The sequence below is a fragment of the Sprattus sprattus genome (assembly GCF_963457725.1).
Source record: "Sprattus sprattus genome assembly, chromosome: 19".
In the NCBI taxonomy this organism is placed as follows: Eukaryota; Metazoa; Chordata; class Actinopteri; order Clupeiformes; family Clupeidae; genus Sprattus; species Sprattus sprattus.
Window position 1 is genome coordinate 11,240,168 of NC_137917.1, and position 27,449 is coordinate 11,267,616.

Below are 27,449 nucleotides of genomic sequence, written 5' to 3' on the forward strand. Positions count from 1 at the left end.
CTTATTAACCAGAAAACTATCATGTGAAATGACCAGTTATTCTCGTATTCTTTCGAGTATGTAAAGAGTGTGGCGATATAGTCAAGCTTCTATGATGCTTCCTGTATTTTATGCTGGGCCATTTTTATCAATGTACATAAAGCCATTGCAAAACAGCCAAATAATTCACTCAACACGAACAATCAATCTAAACATTTAAATTAATTGAATGTATTATTCACTATGCGCAAAAGAACAGTCCATATGTAAATCAATGTGCTGAATATGGTTGTCAGTGAACATTGTAGTTTTATGTGGTTATTTTATTGCAAATAAGACATCATGTCGAATAGTTGGAAATCATGCGGTTACACCCACAGAGTGGGTAGGGGCAGCCATGGCCTACTGGTTAGGCTTTCGGGCTGGTAACCGAAGGGTGGCAGGATCGATCCCCGACCTGAGGAAAAATGTGGGCAGGGGAAGTGATAGAGCTCTACTCTCCCATGTCCACATCCACGGCTTGAGCAAGGCACCTAACCCCGATCACTGCTTAGGCTGAAAAGTGACCCCACTGGTTTCAACTGTCTGTACCTCTGCCTTTGATGCAGGTTCAGAAGAGCAGTGGCAGCAATAAGTATTTTCAAATCCACGTTTCGGTGCTTGGATCCCAGTTGTTTCTGCGAATTGCTTCTCTTTTTTCAGCTTTCGGTAGTCTGTAAAAAGACAGCTCTGATATCTTGTTGAATCTATTTGAACAGTCAATCACACAGCTTTTTTCCCATTTTACATGCGGCATTCAAGCTGAATGCTAACGTAGGCTTCACTACCATGGAAATGAGCCCTAGTGACTAGTGACTATGGTTATGGCAGAGATAGTGACACACACACTCTGAATTCTATCTCTGCATTTTACCCATCCAGGGTAGTGATACACACAGTGAAGCTAAGTAGATAACTTGTCATCTGCAGAATTGTAAGATAGAGTGTGAACAGTATTACAGACAATATAGGCCCAATAAGAACACCAACCTTTGTTGCTTATAATTAGTAGCGACATCTGTAGAGGCATTTATTACCAGTCGCTATTTCTTAATCAAAATGGCACAGCCTAGACATTGAGAGACAACCCAATGCGTGAGTACTTTTACTTTTAAAGTAAATTTAAAAGTGAGTACTTTTTACTTTTTACTTAAGTAGGATTGTTGACGTAGTACTTTTACTTCCATTTTCCTGGGTACTTGTACTTTAACTTAAGTACTAAACTTCAGTAGGCTACTCAGTGGCGCGGGAAGGGGGGTGCTGAGGGCGCTGCAGCTCCCCCTATAGCTCCAGGCCCGGAAAAATAAATAAGCTCTTACTCATTATTATGTATTAAATATATATTTAAACGGTTTAATACATATTTTTGCGTTGGGGAAGAAAATAAATGTTAAACAAATGGGTTTGCTAGTTCTTAGTTATCACAGGCATACATGGAGATCTTGCTATATGAGGTTCACGTGTGTGTGCTGAAGTTGGTACTGTAACTGATGAAGAAAAACGTATTTTGGCAAGAATGCGACTAGTTAGAAGATGGAGATGCTGCAGCACCTTCTTCTACTTTCCACCCATGCATTACTGTCGCAATGACTAACAATAAGCCAAAAAAATAAGACCAAACTTTCGAATTCTTTATTGTGGATTCACAGGAGTTGTGAATGTTAATGACGTTTATAATGTATGCCGAGATCTGGAACATGCCACATAATCGATCGTGTTGTATGTTTTGTTGTTGTTGATCATTTATTTTTTTGGATCTGTTTACATGTTTAGATTCTCATTGGCGATAGGCAATACTTGTAAGTGATGATCCCATTTTTGTAGGGGGGGACAATGTATGGTAACATTTCAAAGAGTATGTGAATAAATATTGCTCACTTTACTGGAAAAAAGATTGCGCACTTTACTGGAATAAAGACAGACTGCTGCATCAACCACAAAAGAAACTCCCTTTTTCTTTCGAACACAGATTGCTACATCATCAAGAAACTTCCTTTTTCCCAAGAAAGCGCTGGCGGGCCAGAATTGGTCCGGGGGCTGGCTGCTGACGACTCATGGTGTAGGCTACAGGGCTGATTGACTGAAACTATATTTCATATTACTATATTATTCAAAATTATTTATTTGTGTTTACAATTATTGTTGGGGGGGGGACGACAACTTTATAGTGGGGGGGGGGGGGGGGGGCACGTCACAGCACCCCCGGCATGAAAGAGGTTCCAGCGCGCCTGAGGCTACTTCTTCCACCACTGGTTAGGGAGCCCATTTATCTTTATTTCAGGAAAGATTTTAGGGTCAAGACAAGCGAAATGAGGCAAGTTTTGCATTTGCTGAAATCCTCCTATCCATGCTACCTGCCACAGTGTCCAAAACAACATTATGGACATTAACTTCAAAGGCAGCATCAGATGAGGCTACTGGTTCATCATCTAAAATTTCCCCTGGCATTCTTTTCTTTCATCAACACCTGTCATATACTGCTCTTTCACATTAAATAACTTGAATTCATATGGTTTACTCTGTTATCTCTACCTGTAAGTGTAGTTATGGCCTCCTCATTGCAAATTTCGGGCTCATCATTTTCAGCAGGAGTCATTTTTACACAGATCAAGTTTGAGTTTTTGTGTAATATTTGCGAAGTCTATGGATCGCCATATATTGGGTATAAAAAGGCTTATTTAATATTTTGCTTGCGAATAGGTTTACAACGCTGCAACGATATTAACCAACGCTTCAACGTTAGCCGAATAGTTACGTTGCTTATCATTAGGCATGCCTCTCTACCAGTTGCCACTTGTGTTTGTCCTCTTGAAAATAAATCGGTAAGGGCAGCATCCTCCTCCAAAGCCTTTCTTTTTTTCAACCTGGCTTTTTCAGCCCCCTCCTGGCCTTTCCCTCCCATCCATCCTCTCTGCCTCGTATCGTTGCGGTAGGTCGGTCCATCGGTAGCCTATCTGAGAAAACTTTTTTGGAAAAGACGGGCTATGGACCCAACCAACTGTATTTGGGAGGGGAGAACTTCCTCGCATGGTACAACCCATGCAGAGGCTGCTGTGTCATAATGCACAACGTGTGTAGCCTACTTTAAGAGAAGATGGACTAACGTGACAATATATAAAAAATAAAAAAAGTGAAGCGGCCCACCGGGAACTCTCCCGATTCTCCCGATTACACACCCCGGGCCTGGTTGAAACCGAAGACACAGAGATCCGGGTAGAGGATGGCATCTTCTCATTGCATAGACGATTAAATAGTTAAATAGCCTACTAAATGTCAAGGAGAACGATACAGGTTGTGCAGATTTCCTAGCACCTCGTTGGCTATTTGTTTTCGTTACTATTCAAATCTGTATGAAATTTAATATGTGAATATGTTTGCAAAGGTGAGCGACACCCCTGACAACACAAATCAACTGCAAAACGCTTGTGAAGCGGCCACAATAATGAAAGATCACGTGTTTGTACGACCGCCTCCAAGACCGGTTCTATCTTGACTGAAGAGTAGACATATCCGTTTTGTAATGCACGGTTCTCAGACGACTGCTGATCTAAATCGACTAACGACTTCACACTCGTTGATAGTCTGACGCTAGCCATACTCTCTAGTAATGGGTACATTCTGCTTGATAAGAAGTGGTTGTTTTCTTCGTCAGGCTGTACCCGGCCTGCCCTCTGTGATGCATCGTCAGTATAGCCTCGACATTTCTCCAGCGCTCCTCCGCACTCAAGGCTATATCGATGGGCGCTGGGTGTCTGCACCGTCGACATTCCCAGTGCTAGACCCAGCAACTGGCAAGGAGCTGGCCATGGTAGCTGACTGTGGGCCGCGGGAGGCACAGGACGCTGTCAACGCAGCCTACAAGGCATTTCACTCTTGGAAGCGCCAGACTGCAAAGGTAGCCACAGTCCAGCTGGTCGTTCTTGTTATCTTCAGTATGAAGCCAGTTTTATAGTTTGAAATCGTTGTAAACGGTAGAAACACTGTCCTAATGAGGACCTTTGAAATAAGGTGAAACTACGGTCTAATAGATTAAAAACAATCTCCGTGCAGCTAACCAGCTAGCTTTATGTTTTTGAAAACAACCTTGATCCCAGTCTTGTGCATGCCATGTTACTGAAACAATGAGCTCAATTCATTTTGTAATATGCAATCTTTTTAAAATATAGCTTTCTTATGCCGATGTTGAGCACAGACATCTGGGCATGTTTCATATGTTTACAGTGATCAAGAGTGGTTTATTGAATCCATTTCTCTGTGCACAGAGAAAGATCACTGGTCCATTTGGAAAAAATGGAATCCATTTATTAATCTACTTGGCCTATTTATTTCGTGTATTTATTTTCTATGTAATTCATGACGTGAGCATAATAATGTGTGATAAGACTACCATTTCTTACTCTGGTATTTTACCTAAGGCACCTGTAGATGATGGTGTCACCTGTGGAGCAATTTTGTATAGCCTAATAATAAGATGAGCTGGTAAAAAAAAAAAAAAAAGATTGAATGCAGTATTGCACTACTCAAAATGCCTTTGACCAGTGCAAACACTAATCATAAACTCACTTTCATGTAATATGTTACTCAATGAAACATTTTGTAAACCAAGCAGAGATTTAACTGTTCATGGATCTAGTTGTATCCAGTTTAACCAGTTCTGTGATGTTTGTCATACCGTATTTTCCTGTCTATTAACTGCGGAATATAATCATTGATTTTGTCAAATTTCTGCAGCCCGGTGGGAAAACAGTAACTCTACTAGGTAGAATGGGTCGCTCTCCCTCTTTCACATATGAATCCCATTAAAAACAACTTGGAATGGAACACATTTGTATTCACTCTCAGTCTTCCATAACGATAAAGAAAACGGTATGTGTATTCCCTATGTAACAGGATGCTACGGAGGTCAAATCTCCACGAGAGTTCTGGCTGTAAAACATGCGAGGTCTCATGCCATCTTAACAGTTGGTAGTTGCTAGTGTGTGTTTTATGAACTAATTTTTATATGAACATACCTGGCTGCTCAGAAGATGACTACACACAATAGTGCTGGAGGCTCTGTTTACAAAATGCTCGAAGTGATATATTCCCCTTAAGTACCCATTTAGTCCTACATCTGGTATAATAATAAGTCACATGGACAGTGGTTTCTCTTGATAAGGATCACTCAACAGGCAAATGGAGGGGGTTCTCACCGAAGAGGGGGTTTGCCCCATCCAGAGAGAGGTTACCTTTCGACTAACAGAGACCAGAATTCTCATGTCTCTGAAATCCATGTTAAGACTTATCTATGCAGCTGCCGGAATAAGACTCTACCACTCAGACTGAGACCATTCAAATAAACCCAAACAAGGACAATCATCTTTTAATGCAATATCTCATTAAGTATCCCTAAATCCATTTTCCTGTCCCTAGTTTCACCCTTGCATGGAAAGGCACAGGGAGAAAACCAAAAGAGGGTATAGTTAAGAACCTCAACAGGGGGTGTGAGAACGACATGGAACAATGCAGTTTTGGAATGTCTGTTAGAGGCACCGTAAAACAACATACAGTGCCACTTTAAAGTATGTGAACCTCTTGACCACTTAGGAGTTTTCTGTTGTTTTACCATGATTTTTCATTTTTTTCATCACCAATTTTCCATAGAAGGAATGTCAGGTTTATGTTTATCATTTGCATGTACTTTTTTTAGAGGGAATTGTTTGAGTAGCCAAAAGACTACATGAAACATGGAATTAGTCCATTTCAAAAGTAAGTGAACCCCCAGCTGAATTGGTAAAGTCAAGCAGGTAACAGATTCAGTGAAACTTATTTGGGTGCTTAATTAGTCAATTAAGCAAACCGATCATCTGAGACATCCTTAGGGAAAGGTTTGGGCAACACAGATTAAAAGAGGGAGGAAACCAACCAAACTACTGTAGTGCCAAGGTGTACCCACACAGATCAACAATGCCGAAAGGAAACGAGATATCCGAGAACATCAGGAAGAAGGTTCTGACAGCCCATCAGTCTTGGGAAAGCTATAAGACCATCTCAAAAAGATTCCAGCTCCATCCATCCATCCAAGACAAATAATTTAGAAATGGAGGGCATTCAACATGACCGCATCTCTGCCTAGAAGTGGACGCCCATCAAGACCATCACCAAGAAGCACCAGAAGAAGAATAAATCAGGTAAAAGTCAACCCACACATCACCTCTAAAGAGTTTCAGACCTCTCTGGCAGCATCTGGGGTAAATGTACATGGGTCTACAATCAGACGAAAATTGAATAGACATGACATTCATGATCGGGTTGCTAGAAGGAAGCCTCTGCTCTCAAGAAAGAACAAAACTGCCCGTTTCAACTTTGCCCGAGAGCACTTGGATAAACCAAAGGCCTTCTGGAAGTCCCTTCTTTAAACAGATGAGTCCGAGATAGAATTATTTTGTCACGATCAAAACCAACAATTTTCGTCTGATTGTAGACCCATGTACATTTACCCCAGATGCTGCCAGAGAGGTCCGAAACTCTTTAGAGGTGATGTGTGGGTTGACTTTTACCTGATTTATTCTTCTTCTGGTTCTTCTTGGTGATGGTCTTGATGGGCGTCCACTTCTAGGCAGAGATGCGGTCATGATGAATGCCCTCCATTTCAAAATTATTTGTCTTGGATGGAGCTGGAATCTTTTGGAGATGGTCTTATAGCTTTCCCAAGACTGATGGGCTGTCAGTACCTTCTTCCTGATGTTCTCGGATATCTCGTTTCCTCTCGGCATTGTTGATCTGTGTGGGTACACCTTGGCACTACAGTAGTTTGGTTGGTTTCCTCTCTCTTTTAATCTGTGTTGCCCAAACCTTTCCCTAAGGATGTCTCAGATGATCGGTTTGCTCAATTGACTAATTATTCACCCAAATAAGTTTCACTGAATCTGTTACCTGCTTGACTTTATCAATTCAGCTGGGGGTTCACTTACTTTTGAAATGGACTAATTCCATGTTTCATGTAGTTTTTCAGCTTCTCAAACAATTTCCTCTAAACAAGTACATGCAAATGATAAACATAAACCTGACATTTCATCTATGGAAAATTGGTGATGAAAAAAATGAAAAATCATGGTAAAACAACAGAAAACGCTTAAGTGCTCAAGGGGTTCACATACTTTCAAGTGGCACTGTATAACCCACACCTAATGAGTAATTACAAGTGGAAGAAGGCCATCAGTGTTTTCCCATTCAAAGATTCCCACCCTGCCTTACAAACTCATGAAGCTGCACAGGCACTAGGGATGCAACGGTACTGTGGGCCCACGGTTCAATATGTATCACGTTTTTCGGCCACTGTAACGGTACGGTTTCGCTATCTTTATATTTAATAAAAATAATGAAATCACCCTTTAAACAATTAACAATTTATTTTGCCTCTAGACAAACAACTTTCTATGCAGAAAAATGTCTGCGTTTTTGGCTAGACCTGGTTTCTGTCTCTACTAAAGTGAGGTTAAGTTCTCTATCAGGCGACATAATCCTGTGTCACAAACCACCGAACAGGACTGCAACTCTTTGGCTTTGAAAACTCCTACTACTTTTGATATAAACCTCTGGCAAGGTTTTCTGTGCAGTTGGTTTGTTAGTTTGTCAATCTCTAAACGGAATTATGCAAAAGCTACTGACGATTTCCATTAAAGGCTTCCATGGGCTTTACTCACAGACACACCCATTACATTCTGGAGCTGATCTGGGAGGGTGGCTCCACGAATTTAGTTTCACTTTTGTAAAGGTTGTGAGATTGACATTTGGCCTAGGCAGAGGTCTTGGTTCTCCTGGTGCCTCTCTAGTTTCTTTCTTTCTTTTTAAACAGTCACAAATTATTGCTGGAAAGCAACAGTGTGAGATTGTTGTGTGTTCGCTAGCAGGTGGACTGTCCTTGCTATACCTGGGACAGGGCCGAGTAATGGCAATGTGAATAAGACATCATGTTAGAACTGTTTCCTCTGGAGTTGCCAAAAGTGGCAAAGCAATGCGTGCAGACTCTACTTTGTTTGTTTACAGTCCTCTCATCCTTGTCATTGTATTGAACGCTGAATCCAAAACGTTCAACAAAGCGGATTTGAAAGACGTGGTGCCTCTTCAAATTTGCTTGTCTCTGTCTAGTTAGCATTCACAAAGTTTAATTTCTCCAAATCAGCTTACCAGTAAAAAGCTACATTGAGTTCAGACCGATCACAGCCACTTGTAGATGATGTTAAATGGCTTCACATACTCATTAAACAATCCTTAGAGAAATAATGGGACTTAAGTGGAGCAAGGGCTTACTCTGATATTAAAGTCAATAGAGGGGATGATATCCCCTCCTCCGCCTTTAAAGCCTTGACTTAAACATTTAGCATCCATTCCCTCACAACACCATAACACAAAAGAAATGCTTAATAAATGCATGGTTTTCACTGAGAGTGGGAATGAGGTAGCCTGTATGTGTATGTGTGTGTGTGTGCGTGCGTGCGAGCATGCAATGAGAGGGTGTGGCATTTGAATTTCAAGCTCATTGCAAGCACCATTACTTACATGCGGTGTGGTCAATACTCAGTTTTCTTTTAAACACATAAAATACTCTAATGCCATTTAAATACTGTGGGATTTATAGTCGGGAAAATAGGGTATTGTCTGTTACCAGCTTTGTCCCCTCTTGACGGTTGCTATACCCCCCATGTGTATATCAAATCAAAAATATTTCCCTCAAGCTGTTGTGTTCCCCCCATAGGATGATAAAGTGTACTTCTTTTGATCTTAAATACAGTAATGTAACCTCAAATTTTCATTTCAGGAAAGGAGCGTCCTCCTACGAAAATGGTTTGATCTCTTAACCGAACACAAGGAGGACCTCGCTAAGCTAATTACTGCAGAATGTGTGAGTAAATTAATTATGTTTGTACAAGTAATGTCTCATTCTATCATGATGGCTTTGGCTCTAGGTGGCTTTAAATATTGATCACACATTGATGTACAATGGTTAGCCCACATTTGTATGGGATAATTGCTGCAGAGGTGTGGTAATGTATGTACTTGTATTATGTAGTATTTAACGAGGAGATGACAAAGTTCTAGTTTCATCAGAGTTACCTCCACCAAGGAAAGATGCAGAAAGAGACCAATCCACAGGCAACCTCAGGCTAATTATTCGTGTTTGATTTTGCTGAGGCCTCAGCAAAACTAAAAACATGGATTAAATGAATACCTGTGACAACGATGAATCACAGGGTGTAGTGTCTCTTCTCACATGCGTTGTTGTCCAAGACTGTTAAGGCAATCCTTAACTACTCCACAGCAGTGCTGGCTCCTTGCCTTTAACATTAAATCAGAATACTGGTATGTAATAACTTAATGAAGTGATTGCTCTAAGCTACATTTCTAATATCAAACATTAGTATTGGCTATAGAAATTATTCCAGTTCGTTGAAATGACATGATTTTTTTTTTTCTGTTGACGAAAAGAGTCATAAAAATGGGCTAATTTGGTCTTGCCTGAAATAAACCCATCTACATTGAAGTAATGTAAATATTGTTAGCCTGTGTCTTGCTGTTGAAAAACGTATAGTCCTAGTCTACTGCTTGCGTCGGAAGAATTCAGCAAACACAACATCAAATCAGTGGGCATAACATTGAATCCCTACAAACTATTGACCGCACTCAATGTGTCTACAAATCAGGGCAAACCCATGAAGGAGTCGTTGGGGGAGATTGCCTACGCTGCCTCTTTCCTGGAGTGGTTCTCTGAGGAGGCACGGCGCACGTATGGAGACGTCGTCCCCGCCGCAGCCAAGGACCGCAGGATCCTGCTGCTCAAGCAGCCCGTGGGCGTGGCCTCCATCATCACCCCGGTGAGTGTCATGGTATCCTAATTGGGATGACTGGTAGCAGTCAGCATTAAATGGGACTGTTTTGTCATTGACACATTGCCTTGTCCTGCAGTCAACTGCGCATTTAAGGTAACATTTGTAGAACTTTTATAGTGGTAACATTGTGATCCTGAGCTGAAGCAATGTACATAAGAATTGTCCTATAACGTGGCCTCAGTTGCCTTCAATCAAAGCTGAGTTTGCTAAGAAAATGTAATGATAAATGTGAATTTCCTTTGTAGTGGAATTTCCCCAGTGCTATGATCACCAGGAAGGTGGGCGCTGCTTTGGCTGCGGGCTGCACTGTCGTGGTGAAGCCAGCTGAAGACACACCACTCTCTGCGCTGGCTTTGGCCGAGGTCAGTTCTCTCTGCTTCTGCAATGGCAGTAAACAACATATCAAATCATCACTTTTTTTTTGGCAAAACAGCCAGGGATAAAGTGCTCTACAGGTGCTTTTAGAACAACATATACCTGGAGTTGATGACACATGGGGCAACTTTTTGACCAACGTTAACGGGCAATCACATGGCCAGTTCCTAATGTTCTGATTAGATGATCGCAACAGGTCACCTACTGATGGTTAAGGTTCTCCAGGTGAAAAAACATGTTGCCCATATTATTGGGAATAAGTGGGATCAGTTAGAAAGTGCCGCAAAAACATCAGTCAGTAACCTTGCCTGGCAGCATTGCTCAAAAAGTTGTCTTGTGTATTATCATCTTAAGATGTTCTTTGAAAGCCATAGACCCCATTCATTTGCCTACATCTGTTATTTCAGGGCTACCTCACTTCACTTCATACGTAGTTGTTAATATCCTTACTGTGTTCCCCCCATAGCTGGCTGATCAGGCAGGCATCCCTGCTGGGGTGTTCAACGTGGTTCCCTGCTCAAGGGAAAAGACGCCGTCTGTGGGAGAGCTCATCTGCACTGACCCACTTGTTGGAAAGGTCTCGTTCACTGGCTCTACAGCCACTGGCAAGGTAAGGGCATGATGGCGAGTCATGGTGAATTGCGCATAGACTGTGGTTGCGCATAGAAGAGATATTGAGACCTCACACCCACACAAAAGACAATCTAGAAGAAGTGTACTGAACACATTTTTGTTTTAAAGGTGGAGTCTGGGATTCTGATGAAAGCTTATTGATATTTAAGCGCAACAGCTTATCAATTAACTCCTCTCCCTTCCGGGCTCCTGAAGCCACGTGTTGATTCGCTGGAATTGTTTATAGCTCTGTCCATGCCACTATACTTGTTTCCCATTTACCAGTACTGAGTACCAAGTGAAGAAAATTTCCATACCACAAATAAGCTCTTTTTAATGAATTTGAAATTTAAGTCAAAGATGTCACAACACAGCTAAGGGCAGGTGTGGCCTACTGGTTAGGGTTTCGGGTTGCAACCGGAGGCTGGCCGGTTCAATCCCCGACCAGTAGGAAAAATGTGAGCAGGGGGAAAGTGGGAGAGCACTGCTCTCCCATGCCCACATCCACGGCTGAGGTGCCCTTGAGCAAGGCACCTAACCCCAATCACTGCTCCCCGGGCGCAGCTCACTGCTCCGGGTTAGTGTGCTTCACTGTTTGCTTCACTGTGTGTATCACTGTGTCTATCACTACCCTGGATGGGTAAAATGCAGAGATAAAATTCAGAGTGTGTGTGTGTCACTATCTCTGCCGTAAACAGTCACTAGTCACTAGGGCTCATTTCCAACACATGGCATATCCGGTTGTCTCTGAATTCCTCAGATTCTGCTGAAGCATGCAGCAGGCACAGTGAAGAGGGTATCCATGGAGCTGGGGGGACATGCGCCTTTCATTGTGTTCAACAGCGCAGATGTGGACAAGGCTGTGGCAGGAGCCATGGCCTCCAAGTTTAGGAACTCCGGCCAGGTAAGAAGTTGCACTTGGATTTTTCACGGTCTTAACAACGATACTTCTGATGACTGTAGATTGTGTAGATTTTCACCTTGTCTGTCTGATAATTCTAGAGAGGGTGTTCTTGTAGGCCAGCGTCAGGCTTTCCTATCTGATTCCTGTCCATTCTGTGCTTACTCTCCCTCCTTTTTCTCTTTCAGACGTGTGTGTGCTCCAACCGTTTCCTGGTGCAGAGTGGGATCCATGATGTGTTTGTGGAGAAGCTGGGGAAGGCCATGGATGCTGAGCTGAAGATTGGCCACGGCTCCGAACCCACCACAACCATGGGACCCCTCATCAACAGCCGCGCCGCTGAAAAGGTGCTTTCCCCAGTCACTAGCACTCGCTACTCTTGCCTTATTAGCCTAGATTTGGATTCTTAATTGTCAATCCACTTCTGTAACCTGACCAAAGACAAAAATGCAGTTAAAAACAGCAGGAATGCAGTGTTGTAGTGTGTAGCTTATGTAGGATCAGTATGCATATTTTATTTAATGTGCTTTTATCAGTACAGTGGTTATGCATCTTCCTTGCATTGGGCATTAGGGCATTTCACTATATTACAGATACATTTTCCTGGTCATTATTGTGGACTTGCTTCATGTTATCTAATGATTTTAACATGACTTATCAGATATAGATTGTGCAGTACTCGGTGCAAAATGTGTTTTAATGGCGTTCTCACACTGTCATTAAACCTATTGTTCTTTATGTCAGGTGGAGCATCAGGTCCAGGATGCAGTGTCCCAGGGGGCTGTCATCTTGAGGGGGGGCAAGCGTCTGGAAGGTTCCTTCATGGAACCAACCCTACTGGCCAAAGTCACCACTGACATGCTCTGCACCAGAGAAGAGACCTTTGGGCCCCTGCTCCCTGTCCTCAAGTGAGTAGGATTGATGAGAACGGAGTCAATGGCATAGTATTATATAGAATGCAAAGCAGTGGAACTGTTTTGTGACCACTGATATTGATTTTAAGTGAATACAAAAATGATGGCATAGCTTTGCGTAATTTGTGGCAGAGAGTAGGAGGAAATGACTGGGTAAGGATGTTAGTGCAGTTGTGAGCATTATTTTATTTGACAAGTAAAAGATGAAATTCGGGCAATAGTTGAATTATGTATATTTTTACAGGTTCAATACAGAGGAGGAAGCTCTTGCCACTGCCAATGCCAGCCATGTTGGCCTTGCAGGTCTGTGTATTATTTAAACAATTTCACTCTTTTCTATTGACCTCTGTCCTGAAGCAGACCCTCATGCTTGTTGGTATTTTCCTGTAGGTTACTTCTTCTCCCAGGACATTAGCCAAATCTGGCGAGTGGCAGAGGACCTGGAGGTAGGCATGGTGGGGGTCAACGAGGGCCTGCTCTCCACCCCGGAGGCCTCATTCGGCGGGGTCAAGCAGTCCGGTTTAGGGCGGGAGGGCTCAAAGTATGGTATTGAGGAATACCTGGATGTCAAGTACATGTGCTTCGGAGGCCTTACTCCCTGAGTACCCATCTTTGTGTGTGTGTGCAAAGGGAGGCATCGTTAGGCAACACATCATTCATATATTACAAAGTCGTAGGAGTAGACAATCATCAAACAATGCTATAAAGATAACACTGTGAATTCAGTCTGTCCGTATCTCTGAGCTGTCCATTTGAATTACATGCTGTTTAAAACATAAAAGGCGGTCAAATTTAGGATTATGGAAGTGTAGGCCTATCATTTTGAGCATGCCTCTCCCCACCAGGAAACAGGGAAAATAAATCTATAGCACAATTTTACATGTATTTTTACATATATTACAGGACCTGGTCTTATAACAGAAAATATGGCAAAAAAGAGAGACTGTCAATAGGTCACTGATGAACACTTGAAAATGAATACTGATTAAATAATCTAATACTGAGTAACTTCACCGTAAAATCAACAAAGAATGCACACATTGCAGTGTAGTCATCAGTATTAGGTTGTTATTAGTGCTGTCAAACGATTAAAATATTGAATCGCGATTAATCGCATTTTTGTCATAGTTAACTCGGAATTAATCGCAAATTTTTATCTATTCTAAATGTCCCTTCAATTATTTTTAATTAATTTACTTATCATGGAAAAGTGGATTGGCTTGCTTTATGCAATGTTTTATTTGATTGAACAACATTGCCAAACATGGCGGTACAAAATTAAATTATAAAGTGCACTCAGCCTATAGTGCAGTTAAACCATGGCTTAATATTTTCTTTTTTTCAAGTTTGCTGTGAACATAAAGTCAGGCCTCTTATTTCAAAAACAATGAACTGGAACAGTTAGGTTACCAATAAAAGGTAAGCCTACTACTTCTGTGCTTTCAGCCAGCTGCTTGTTCATATTTTTAGACAACAGTGAAGCTCGCTTCTTTTGCACAACACAACTTTAAAGGTAAACTTTCTATTCAGATGCTTTTTATCATCCATTTTGCCGTATCGCGCTCACCATTCACTCAAACCGTAACGTTATCCTACTACACAGTTTGCGAGGCCAATAAGATAAGTTTAACTACGCGTTAATCGCGCGATAAAACTTTTTACGGCGTTAAAATGGGTTTGCGTTAACGCCGTTAATAACGCGTTGAACTGACCGCTCTAGTTATTATGCAACATCTCGTAACTAAGTGAAGTGCAAATACCACTGGTGTGTGTATGCTTGTGTCTGTATGTCTGTAACCTGATCCAGAGTTGTATGAATTGCAATATTTTTGTAGTAAGTGAATTGACTTGCAACATCCGTGAAGGTTTGTAAATGTTATGTCATGTTGACTGTTTAATTTCTTAGGGTAGCCTCTATTTAAAAATGTCATGCTGCTAAAAGTTAACATTTTGCCCACTTTTTATTAAGTGGCTTTAGATAAGGTGACCTGTAATACTAAATTGATTACTACTATTAACTTTTTGTTTGGTATTTGTTGCAACATGTACTTGGGGCTATGATTGGTAGCTATGTGCTTGAATGAGAGGTACATAGAATTAGTCATTACCTTGGTACATTGTGTCAGGCCAGTAAATATAAAGTGGACTAAACACTATTTAGATAGACTAGATAATCTTCTCAAAAAGTCCTCATATTGTAGTTGAAACGTCCATATTTTGCTTTTTGCCAAACATCATCCCTGAAGTGCCATGTTAAATTAGTTTCAGCATGTTTTTTCTTCCATTGTGTCCTTAATGTACATTTCTAACTTTTGTAAATAATAATTACTGTTAATTATTAAAAATGTGATTGAACTTTTATTGGTATTCACACAAGTGAGGTGATTTCTGAACACTGAAAGAGACGATCGAGCCAACCTTGCTAAAAGACTGTTTATTTTAATGCTTTTTGGAAATAATTGACAAGAACAGCAGTTGAAGCTTTCATTTGGGACTCAAAATAAAAAATATCTGGAACTTAAGACCGTGCATAAACACAGGCATACTTACATACATTACTAAAATAGGACACAATTATTTTTTTCCCTTTCCCTTTGCCTCGCTGCCTTTGGTCCGCATGTTGTTTTTGTTTAATGTAGTTTTACGTTCCTGGGTAGACTCATGCTAAAGCTTGTGCCATTGCACAGACCTTTGTACGCTTTCTTTTCCAGCAGTACAGTACAATATTCCAACCTGAATTATTTTGTGTTCACCAAGTTACATGGCTAGTGTTTGCAGCACAACTCTTGCCCAATACAGATAGACAAAACATTAGAGGTACCGTTATAAAGGGTTCAAACAGCTGCAAGTGTTAATTCACAGGATTTGGTTTTTAAAGTGCTAAAACAAATGGACATATTTTCATAGAATTTTCTATGAGAGACGTTCACATTTCTAATCTTGTTTGCATTATGCACTGCTCACTGACTGCACATGGGACAAATCAAATAAACCATGATCGAAAAGAAACATCTCAGCCCTCGAATCAAGAAGTAAATATGCAGTTCACAAGAGACAGAGTTTGAAGCATATCAAGTTAGCAGTCAATCATATGCAAAAGGAAAACCTTATTTACATTCACCAGTCTGTCTGTTTAGATGTCTTCAACAGGTGAAGTCCATACATTCACAGGCTCTCTGAGAACCTTCCTCCTGGGTAGCCTGAAGAGGCCCCGGTGGTGTTTCCAGTTCTTTGTGCATTGGGGTGGGGGGAAGGGGTGACTTGCAACCATCCACTCAGCCATCCACGGGGCGAAAGCTGAACGCGTCTCCATTCCTAGCGGAGCCATTGGAGCGGTTCCTGGGCCGGTCGGACCTCTCATGGCTGAAGATGGTGTCCTGCTCACTGTCAAACTCCGACTCGGACATCATCAGGCTGGAGTTGTGCTCTGTGCTCCTGTGTTTGATGTCTAGGGGAAGCAGAACCAAATTATTTGTTATGACGGACCATTCTATCAATATTGTGAGAAAGTGTCAGTAAATAATCTGTCAGTAAATAAAATAACACAAAAGACAAAACTGGGCATGCTAATGTAGCTCAACAAGTGGAACATTATGCTGGACATAGCATGGCCAGTACCAGGATTCAATACATACTGGGAAATACTCCATGGGTTGTGGAGTGTTTGCCTTATAAATGATGTTAAGAACCATTACGCTAGCTTTGAGTATTTATCTGCTACTCCATTTGGTGTTATTGTAGTCATTTGACACATCTCATCTGGAACATTAGTCATCGTTCCACAAAACCTTTATAACTGGATATTATGAGAAGACTACACCTCTATTGTTGAAGTCCTTTTAACTGTGAAAAATATCCCAAACTAGGCAAACAAGTCTTACGGTATTTTGGCCTCAGCTCCATCCTCTCCTGTTCATCCATGTTGTCTAGAATGGTGTACTTAGTTTTCTTCCTCACTTTAGTGCGTCTGCTCCTTCAGAAAAAAAAATAGCAACCAATTAACAAGATGTCAGAAAGAACCAGATAAAATAGCCTGATGGTGACATGCCCTGCAGCTCTATCGCCACGGCAAGAAGTCATATGAGAGTCATCGGTACCTTTTACAGCAGCAGAAGCAAGTCCAACTGACCGAGAGGATGAGGACACTGCCCAGAAACACAGTAAGGACGACATAGAGCACATTCCATTCTGGGGGGGGAGAAGGCATTAACAGGTATGTCTTATTTATTCTTCACTGACATCAACTTCAAGTTTGAAAACAAACAAGAAAGACAGAGATTGATGTGATGATGTGAGACCCCAGTACAAGATACAAAATATGACTGTCCTGTGAACCCCAGGATGTCTGGATATCCTGATGCTTCACTTCAGCTTTGTAAAAGGAAGGTGTGTGTGTGTGTGTATGCACTCACCACAATTGCTCTCTCCATCCTCCAGGAGGCGCTGGAAGGGGTTCTCCATCCAGAGGGGGTCGCAGGCGCAGCTCTTAGTGACAGGGTCACACTGACCTCGCCCAGAACAGTGTAGCAGGCACACTAAGAACACCACACAAAACATAGACATGTCTTTGGTTCCTTTAAATACCCCTCTGCACACACACAGCAAAGATCTCTAGTGAAGACACAGACCAACTGTTTTAGATAAAGATTTTTGTAGTTCCCAGTGTAAATACCAAAACAGAAGAAGAACTATGGCATGCTTATTGTATTTAGACCTGCATGTTTTCAGTTTAAAACAGTTAAATCTATATACGAGTGTGGGAAATGCTTCAGCTGATATGTGAGTGTGCGCACTCACTGACAGTGTCGACTCTGAGAACTTTGAAGAGCAAGAACTCTGTCTTCTCTCTCAGTAACTGACTCCTCAGTAACTTGGCAAGCCGAGGTCCTGGGATTGTTCCATCCAGTCCTTGTACTGAGAACCTCATCACTGTGCTGGAACCAACACACATAAAAACCCGTGCACAAACACAAATGTCACGAAAACCAAATGATACAATACGCAGCCCACCCGTAGTTTTGATTCATTTGAATTACAATGTTTATAGTTGCTGTACACCCGTGCACAAACACAAATGTCACAAAAACCAAATGATACAATACGCAGCCCACCCATAGTTTTGATTCATTTGAATTACAATGTTTAGAGTTGCTGTAAGTGGTGCTCCTGTTCTGTCTGACTGTTCTGAGTATTGCATGGGGGGGGGGGGGGGGGGGGGGACACACGCATTATGGCTAAAGTTGTCTGCTGGCTTGTCTCCCAAGCTGACGTGGTTTTGAGTTAAAAAGCATTTTTCCCTCCTGAAGTCCGGTAATTCTGAGCAAGCTATTTCAGCCAAAGGGTCAGATTGGGTCTCTTCCTGTTTCTGAGGCCTTGACCCTTCAAGTATTACCTAACACCTTATTGGCTCTTCACATATTACCTGATGTCTGATTGGCCGTGCAGGCCTTTGAGGGCGATGTCAGCATCCAGCACATGAAGCAGAGCTGCCAGCTGTCTGAGCACCGTGTTCTTCTGCTGCTGGCTCACCTGGGCTACACCCACCTGCAGTTCAAGCTCCACCTCCTCCCTCTCACGTGGGTCTGAAAGAAATGGGCAGGGAAAAGCATTTAAACTTTTAAGTCTCTACCCACCATGCCAGCACACACGAAAAATACGCATGCACATAAAACTCCATTTACATACATAAAACTGCTATGATACTACCTGTAGGCCTGCTGCCGATTGTGTTCCCCTCTATTGTTTGGTCGGAAGTTTTATTACTGTTGTTTTGCCAAAGCGAGCACCACTTGGCAACTCTTCGCAAAACATTCAGATTTAAGTTGTTTCATGATTGCCTGTTTGTGAAGTGCATCATCGTCTGCTTTAACCTCTTCATGTGGCTTTCATTAATGATTAACAGCTATCTTGCACTTAATTTTCGCCAGTGAACTTTGAAACGTGTATCCACGTGCACTATCTTGAACCATTGGATTAAGTATAAATGTGGTCTATACCTGTGTAAAAAACATCATTCAATACCTGCTCTGAGCAATGAACATAGACCCTTAACCTAATCATGTGATTCCAACAACATATTTGTGCTGAAAGAGATAAGAGACAGTCGAGACCAGATCAGTCAGAGTGTAGGCATGGTCTGGATGCTGGTTGGGTCTTACCGGGACGCACTTCCACAGTGGCAGTGGCTGAGCCGGATCGCCCCAGGGCATCGCTCACACGCAGCTGGAAAAGGTAGGTGCCCTCCACCAGGTTGGCCAGGTACAGTGAGGCCGTCCGCTCTGAACCATACAGGATATCCTGAAATCAACACAGAACATGGGAGACGTCACATAGTGTTTCAATGGTGTCTGTTTCTGTGGAAATTCCATAGTAATTAAGAAATCGGATTAGTTGAATGGAGAATAAAGTGGCACAGTTTTATCTAACACTCTTGATTTTTTTTCTCACACAGTGCACGAGTTTCTGCAGAGTGAGCATTTGTATATACTATGTCATTAGAGTTGTTAAAAATAGAACATTAAAATGAAAAAAATGTATTGTTGAACGATGGTTTGCAATTAAATTAAAGCATTCCCAGCTCAACTTACCCCAGCGGCTGGGCTCTGCTCATCTCTAACCCACAGGAATGAGACGTTTGCTGGGCCAGCATTGGACACAGAGCCCCAGAGGACCAGGGAGTTTCTGGGCAGGGTCAGGGTGTGACTGCCACTGGCGTGGGCCACTAGAGGCAGACTTCTGGCTGTGGGGGTGATGGGAATGGAACATTAGACTGACGATCGATCAATGTGCTGCTGCTGCTCAAAGGATAGCAGAAGGAGCACTACACATAGCCAAGAGTGCACACAGTACTGCTAAGCCTTGCTTCACTTGTGTAAAGAGGCTACTTAACAGAACGGCCTGCTTCCCACTGAGATATGCTGAATGACTACACTCAAATGAAATGCAGAGGTACAGGGGTTATAGTTTGGAAATAGTAGTAATGTACTGTACTCAGTCTTTACTGAAATGAATGTATGCTAATTGAATACATATACAGATATAACTGGAGAACTTCAGAATCGACCTGCATCCTTACCCTCTTTGACAGTGACGGTGAAGGAAGCGGTGCCTGCTGCCCCCTGCAGGTCTTTCACAGTAAGCAGGAACTTGTGATTTCCTGCCCTTAGGCCAGTCGCAGTGGTTACTGCCTTGTTGGCATCCTTGATTTTTGCCCCCGGTGGACCACTGCAAAATGGTAAGAGTGATCAGATGCAGTTCACAGTTCACAGTGTGTGTCCACAAAATCTGAGCAATAATTTTCACACAAATCACTTGCCATTGTCAAACATCCACATGTTCCAACATAAGAAAACTAAATCGTTCCACATTCTCTTGGGCCAAAGTACTAATCCCAGAAAAAGCAGAGAGGAGAGGCCCTGACAGAGTATCTACACCTATCAACATGTTGGCTTCCTACTGTAAATCCTAGAGCGGGGGCTGCAGATAGCACAGGCCTACTATGGTACCTGACAGTGTCCCAGTGAAAGCTGATGATGCCACGGTCATCTGTGCTGCTGCTGCCATCCAGAGTGATGCTGTTGACCGGGAGGATCAGCTGCCTGTCTGGGCCTACCACAGCCACCGGTGCAGAGTTCTCTTAAACAGCACACAAAAACACACTTCATTACACTGAAAACAGCTACTGATTCTTTACGCAGTATAGCAATGTTATTCACTATCCACACCTTTTTTACTGTCTGAATTGCTACAACTCTGTAAAAACATAGCAACATTAGCATACACAATGTGTATATAACACAAAATCCTCAGCTAGTTTAGTTTAATACAATCCCTAAGCTTTCTTAAATGTGCGTTTGATAACTATAACAGATTTGTGAAGCATTGGTGTTTACCGGGTAGTACACTGACAGTGACAGTGTTGGAGTCCTCCTGTCCAGCGGAGTCTGTGACGGTCAGCTGGAAGGTGTACTGCCCCTTCTGAAGCCCAGTGAGTTGGAGGAATGGCTCTCGCACTCCCTATTGTCCACAGACATTTGTAAATACTACAGTACCTAGGCAAGGCTACTTAATGTATTTGGCACATTTGACACAGTAGAATATACAATAGAATGAAAACAAGTGATTAAAAGAAAGTAATACATTACAATTTACAAAAAGGAAAATACTGTGACTAACTGTAAGCCAATGTAAAGATTTCAAAACTGGAGTACTGTGCTTTGTTCTCTTGGTTTTGGATATAACTCTAGCAGCAGCATTCAGAGTGAGCTGCAGCTGTTTAATGGTCTTTTTGGCAAGCCAAGTTAAGAGACCATTACCGTAGTCCACCCTACTGGGGATAAAAGCAGGGTTGAGCTTCTCTTTGGTTTTCTGGGACACCAAGCCCTTGTTTCTTGCTATATTTTGAGGATTATAGAGGGCTGTTAAGGTGATTGCTTTGATATGGTTGGTGAAAGTGAGATCTGAGTCTATTAAAACGGCAAGATTTTGGACAAGAGTTGAGGTGTTTACCAATACGAATTATTTTTGTTGCTAAATACAATAATTTCAATACAACAACATTCTGGCTCATCCAATTATTTACTTGCTTTAAACATTGACAAGGTGAGTCTATTGGGCTGGTTGCCTGGTCAGATACCCAGAAGTATCTGTTTATCATCTGCATAACTATGGTAATCAATGTTGTTGTTCTGTAGAACATGGCCCAAAAGCAGCATACAGAGACTGACAGAGGAGGTCTGAGAACTGATCCCTGGGGGATTCCGCATGTCATAACGTCCCTATCAGATTCATAACTGCCAAAGGTGACAAAGTAACTCCGGCCTGCTAAATAAGACCTGAGCCAATTAAGAATCTAGTAAAACCAGAAGTGTTTGTATACGCGTCAGTACTGTGGTGAGATCGGAACCCTGAATGATATTTGTCAAATGGTTCTCTTGAGTTCTCTTTTTTAAGAGTGGCTTAATGGAAGCTGTCACCGTCTCCTCTAGAGTTTTTGGGGCAGTTGAATTAAATGATACCATTATTAGAGATAATATACAGTATATGTCCCTACTATACTAGTGTAAATATCCTTGGGTCTTTCTTTTTCTCTCTTTATGTATATACATAGGTATGTATACCATTTGTGGTAGAAAAGATTGCACCTCTCTGTGAGCTAGTAGCATAGGTTCATATCAACACAGCTCTCAAGATATACTGCCAAGGATTTCTAACTATACATTTGCTTTATTACCTCTTAACTCATATGGGGAATTAATATACTTGTCTGATATGGTCAAGGAGTACTTCTCTGAATACTGGTACTACTGTATTCTGCTGCACTTTGACTGATTGTTAACACACAAGAGTCATGGTACCTGCATGGTGACCGCTTTGTTCTGGCTGCTGGGGACGAGGGTCCACAGGTAGCTTTTGACACCCTGATCATCGCTGCTCTGGTTCCCCCTGAGGACCAGGTGGTCCAGTGGCAGGGTGATGAACTCATCAGGGCCTGCATTGGCCACCGGGGGACTGTCCTGTCTCTGCTCGGCCACGCTCACCAAGGCAGTTGCGCTGTCAGCCAATCCCTGAGCGTCTGTCACTGTCAGCCTGTGGAGAAAACCAGGACGTGGCACATGCGCACCTTTATTAGGTCAGGTCAAATTCACATACCCACCAGGGGACAGAATCCAAACCCAGCAGCAAGTGACAATTTAACCCTCTGGATGAGTTTTCCTAATAGGTGAAGCAAAAGAAAATGACTACAACTGAGATCTGGTTACATATTACTGCAGAATATCATTAACAGAGATTCAGCAGCTACAAAACCACAGGCCAGAGCTTGTCCTCAAGGCACCTCTAAAGGTCAGTTAGCACCATGTCAGGGCTTCTGTCCAAGAGAGCACTGGGTGTTATGGATATTCTGCATGCCTCAGGATGATATTCTTACTTAAAGGAGTACTCTCCAGGCTCCAGGTCGTGCAGATGGAGAACAGACGTCTCTGCAGAGCTCTTGTTGCCCAGCGAGGGGCCAGCCACCTGATCCCAGCGATAGCTGACGATGTCATCGTCATCGTCCATGCTCTCTGAGAGTGGGCAGCACAGGGAAAAAGCACAGCCGTCATGAAGACAAAGCTATAAAACCGTGTGAACTTGCTGGTGTCATCGTCGGGCGTTTCAAAACACTGATTCAGTACATTTCAACACCCGTGTTGCGTATCTAGGGAAAGAATTGTCTTGTAGAATGTCAACACTGAGTGGTAAACATTTTATACAGAAATTCAATTATGTAAGTATCGTAGTATCTACAGTAATGCAACAATGAACCACCAATGACAGCCCAGTTCACTTGGAAAGACCAAATCAACATCTTAAGTATATCAGACACCGAATACCAAAAGACAAAGGCAATCATAGAATGAACCTGAAAATGAGTCTTACCACTGCCATTGATGATAACCAGATCAACTGGGAAGGTCAGGTCCTGCGTTGGCGGGTAGATGATGGCTTTGGGAGAGTTATTCATCCCATCTAAGAAAGAGACTGAATGTGAGTCTCACTGCCGGTTAGCCATACTGACACCAGTGCAAAATTTGAACTGAGTAGCCATACCTGCGTGCACTGTAATGTTGATAACACTCTCCCCGTAGAAGCGCTCTCCACTTACAGTCACCTTCACTGTGTACAGGCCTGTGGAGAGCTGTCCAAAACACAGCAAGAATAAGACAGAGATTAAGTCCGCTTATTCCTCTGTCTAGCTCATCATCATGTCTAAACTACCTAAAACAGTACATTTATAGATTATGGCAGGTCTGTTCCAACATAGAGGAGACATACTAAAACATAAACAAGAGGTTTCATTCAGACTACCTCCAAAAGAGTTTTGGATTAAAAACAGCGTGGTGTGATGGATGAAACTGCAGTTGGCAATGTAATACTGCTTTTACCCCAATGATTTCAACAGACTTGCTGTTTTCCCCTTCGATTATTTCTCTGTGGTCTTCAGGCGAGCTGACCAACCTCCATCTGTATGTGTAAGAGCTCTCTACATAGAAGACACAAGAACAGCTAGCAGGACGCGGCTGGAGAAAAGGGAAGTTCTTCATCTCCAACAGATATGAACTTACAAAATTACTTTGAAGTCATCTTCAAGCTTACTGAATACAGTATGCATGTGCTATTAGTGTATGTACTATTAGTATGCACACTGTGCTGGTTGGTTGCTCAGTTTCTTATGAGTGTGTACCTGGTTGAGGTGCTGCTGAGACCAAAGCTGACAGTTCCACAGTGTTGACAGGGAGTGTAATCTCAACAGGACCTTCGATAGATACCAGCAGAGCTCTTACTAGGGAAGACAAATGGAGATTAATGTTGATGAAATAAAGAAGAAGGAAGCAAAAAAAACGAAGAGAAAAACATCACAGAGACTACTCTCTCACTTTCAAACACAGTCAAAGGCACTGGGCACATTCATTTAAAATGTAGTCAGTGGCGTATTGCAGTACCTGGCTCCACTGGCACAGTCTGAGGTGAAGTGCTGGGTGCCGTTAGCAGATCCTGAGTAGGAGCAGATGTCCTTGTTTGACTCAGCTGGACAAGATCTGTGCTGAAGTTCTGCGACAAGGCAGTTGGTTCTGTGTTGGTGGAGGAAATGTTGGGTAGATGTTCAACAACCTACATGGGCAGAAGAGTTAAAAACAGAAGCTATTTATGTGGTTCTGTCAAGCTGCATTGGTGTACACAGCTTTACATCCTTACACCCTTTATTTAACCCTCAGCCATCAAAACGAATGTTTATAAAGCCACAAGGAAAATTGGTTTAAATCACCCTTCATTATCCTGCATTAGAAGAGACTGACGGGGCCATAGTGATTATTTTCATTTGCTTAAAAGATGACACATAGGTCAAGCAGCGATGGGAATGACTGCAGCAGCAGCTTGGCAGGGAGCAGGACAACAAGCACAGCCTGCCTTGATTCCTCCCTCTGACTGTCTGTTATGCTATTCACTCTGTTCCTTAAAAGAACTGCATCTGTCTAACAAGAGAAATTACAAAAATAAATGTGTCTTTATGTGGCAATTTCATTTTGATGTAAATGATTCAACCCCAACCTGACCCAGGAGCATCAATAACATTACCCCTTTTCATTCAAGAGATGTGATGACCACATTTTACATTCTCTGGGTACCAAAGAAATTCCCAGCAGGCAAAAATCTAGTCAACCGTGTAACATCAATGCAATCTCTTATTGCCTTACAAGGCTCAGGTCTGATCCTGCGTATGCTCACACTCACATTCAGGACTGCTGGAGCAGACACAGAGGGCCTCAGGGTGGGTCCTGTGTCACTAGGAGACGGCCCACTTTCATTCCTCGTTGTTTGGGAGGGGCTGGGCTGGACTTGGCTGCTGTTTCCAGGAGGATCCAGTGCAGCATGCTGTTTCTCTTTACCATCCTCAACATCTGACAGGTTCAGGGCCTCTCTCGAGCCCTGGACAACCGGCCAGTCTAGAAGCCCAGTCAGCCCTCCCTTTAAGCTGTCCACATCTCCGTCTCCGCCTTCCTCCTCCTCCCCATCCGCCCCCCTGTAGCTCTCTGGGTACCCCAGCTCTGGGCCGTCAAAATCCTGCTCACCCTGCAGCATCGCCAGGTCCTTCAGGGAGTCCTGCCGGCCGCGGTGGTGGGCCAACTGGGGCCAGCGCCCAGGGAAGGGCTCACCGCGCACCAGCGACTGCAGCACCAGGGTCTGCGGAGGGCCGCGCTGCAGGAAGGTCAGGGAGGAATCCGTGCCCAGCCGCTGCTTTGGCTGGCAGTTGTCCTTGCGCCAGCAGCTCAGCACGTAGCAGTGGCGCTCGAACAGCCAGGCCAGGTCGCAGCCTGGTAGGTCACAGCAGGCCCGTACGCACTGGGCCAGAGACGTGACCTCGGGTACACGCAGGATGCTGCTGCTCTTCAGGTCAGGGGAGATGATGGACTCAGAGAAGGTGGCCCCTTGCCAACACTGGTTGGCCAGTACACCTGTTGGGCAATAACTGCAATTACTTCCAGGATTTTTGTGGTAAGTCAGTCAGATTGTTAGTTTGTCTTTCTTTCTATTCCTGTGTCGATGTGATTAATGCAGTTGGGTTTTTGGAAAAGTTTGGATTGAAATGGAATATAAAATATATAAAACATATGTACAACTGTCTTAACATTTAGAGTTCAGACCAGGTTAGCCTTCTTTGAAGCAGTACTGTGACACAAAACTACACCACTCATTAGCAAAACGCTATTACTATTTACCACCTCAGACTGAAGCCTCCACAGTCATGCACACATGCAAAATTGCAGCTTTGACACTGCATTAATTTGCATCTACTGGGCTATCTCACTCTGAGTTTGTGATGCTCTTCTCACTACCAGCTGCCCTGCTATGACTCTATCAGTAAACAGATGGCAGCATCATTGAAAGGAACAAAATAAACCCATAAAGAATCATGTGTCCCCTTTTCGTTAGCTGCTCTAGAGAGACTGATTTAGAATATGATATATTATTTCACAGCACTCTATTACATAATAGAAAATTATAGATACTTATCATTTTTAGCATAAAATATATCTAGTATTTACAGTAAACTATATAAAAACACATTTACAGCATTTCCAAGAGAGTGAAAGTGAGATACACCCAGACTATGTAACATAACATTAATATGCTGAGATGTGTGGAACCAGAATTACCTTTCATGACATGCAGGATTGGACAAAGAAACAGGAAAAGTCCAACTTTCATGGTGCTGGGGAACCTTTCCTTTTTTCTTGCAGCCAAGCTTCATGGACCACCACCACTATTCTCTGTATGCTGCGGTAAAACAAAGACACCACTGTGATGTTTCCCCCTCAATCACTCACAAGTGAATACAGCAAAACAACAGATCAAAAACCCAATAACACTCTTCCGTTAACTTTGGGAGGAGTGCGTGCGATTGTGCCCTGAAGTTCCTCTGTGACAGAAGAAAGATGTGTGTTTGAGCCTGACTCATAAAATGGTTGCTGTATGACCCAATTTATTGCCACCCTGGCACAGATGACACCGCACGTCTTTGTCTCATGCCAGTTGAGGGTGATGGGACGGGGCAGCTGTTTGGGGGGGAAGGATATCAGAACAAATGAGAGGCCATGAGAGGCCTTACTGTAAGACATGCAAACATACTGATATGGATATATCCTTTGCCCTTACCCTGACTAATTACTGATAGTGTGATGCCAAAATCCATTTAAAGGCATCAGATCCTTTGTGACTGTTCAGAACAACTTTGAGCACAAGGAAGTATCTAAGATGAGAAAGACAACAAGCTCAGGCCCTTGTCACCTGAGAACATTATGAACATGAAATACACGCTCCCTCATATCTATGAGTTACCAGTCTATGAATTTTAATATCCTTAGATTAAGCCCAGTGTGATTTTCTGGTGCCACACAGGAGTCATGCCCCAGCCTGAAGATGGGCTCTGTAAGGGGAAAGGTGTGACTGAGGTTACAGGAGGACATTAGGCTAATAACACCCCACACACACCAACTCATATCAGTACAGTATGGCAAACAGGTGTAATACAGTAAACAAATAGTGTGTACATGGACATGATGATCACAAGGAACCTTGTGGACCCAAACCTACCATAATTTTCATTAAATGACTTAAAGCCAGGCCTTTGGCTGAAATAAGCTGACACACAAACACATTTTATCGACTGTAAAACAGGTAGGTAGCAGACTGCACCTCAAGTGAATATCGTTTTACAGA

The 27,449-nt window shown here is 42.7% G+C and overlaps 2 protein-coding genes across 2 annotated transcripts; one reads left to right on the plus strand and one right to left on the minus strand.

The window, feature by feature from the left end:
* The first annotated feature begins 3,512 nt into the window (after positions 1-3,512).
* aldh5a1 (aldehyde dehydrogenase 5 family, member A1 (succinate-semialdehyde dehydrogenase)) lies at positions 3,513-15,050 on the plus strand. Its single transcript, XM_080857470.1, has 10 exons — positions 3,513-3,913; positions 8,819-8,902; positions 9,702-9,872; positions 10,133-10,249; positions 10,729-10,872; positions 11,635-11,778; positions 11,964-12,122; positions 12,520-12,683; positions 12,934-12,992; positions 13,080-15,050. The coding sequence occupies exons 1-10, from the start codon at positions 3,626-3,628 to the stop codon at positions 13,289-13,291; spliced, it is 1,542 nt and encodes a 513-aa protein (XP_080713596.1). The 5' UTR covers positions 3,513-3,625; the 3' UTR covers positions 13,292-15,050.
* Positions 15,051-15,447: 397 nt separating this feature from the next.
* kiaa0319 (KIAA0319) lies at positions 15,448-26,438 on the minus strand (the record flags this gene model as incomplete). The annotated part of the gene is made up of 20 exons (XM_080857618.1): positions 15,448-16,137; positions 16,571-16,662; positions 16,787-16,877; positions 17,102-17,224; positions 17,487-17,623; positions 18,112-18,271; positions 18,848-18,986; positions 19,277-19,428; positions 19,765-19,913; positions 20,195-20,324; positions 20,582-20,705; positions 22,046-22,277; positions 22,618-22,753; positions 23,109-23,198; positions 23,280-23,367; positions 23,615-23,712; positions 23,914-24,012; positions 24,173-24,341; positions 24,963-25,684; positions 26,387-26,438. 20 exons carry the CDS (start codon positions 26,436-26,438, stop codon positions 15,965-15,967), a joined length of 3,156 nt encoding a protein of 1,051 aa, XP_080713744.1. The 3' UTR covers positions 15,448-15,964.
* Positions 26,439-27,449: the final 1,011 nt, after the last annotated feature.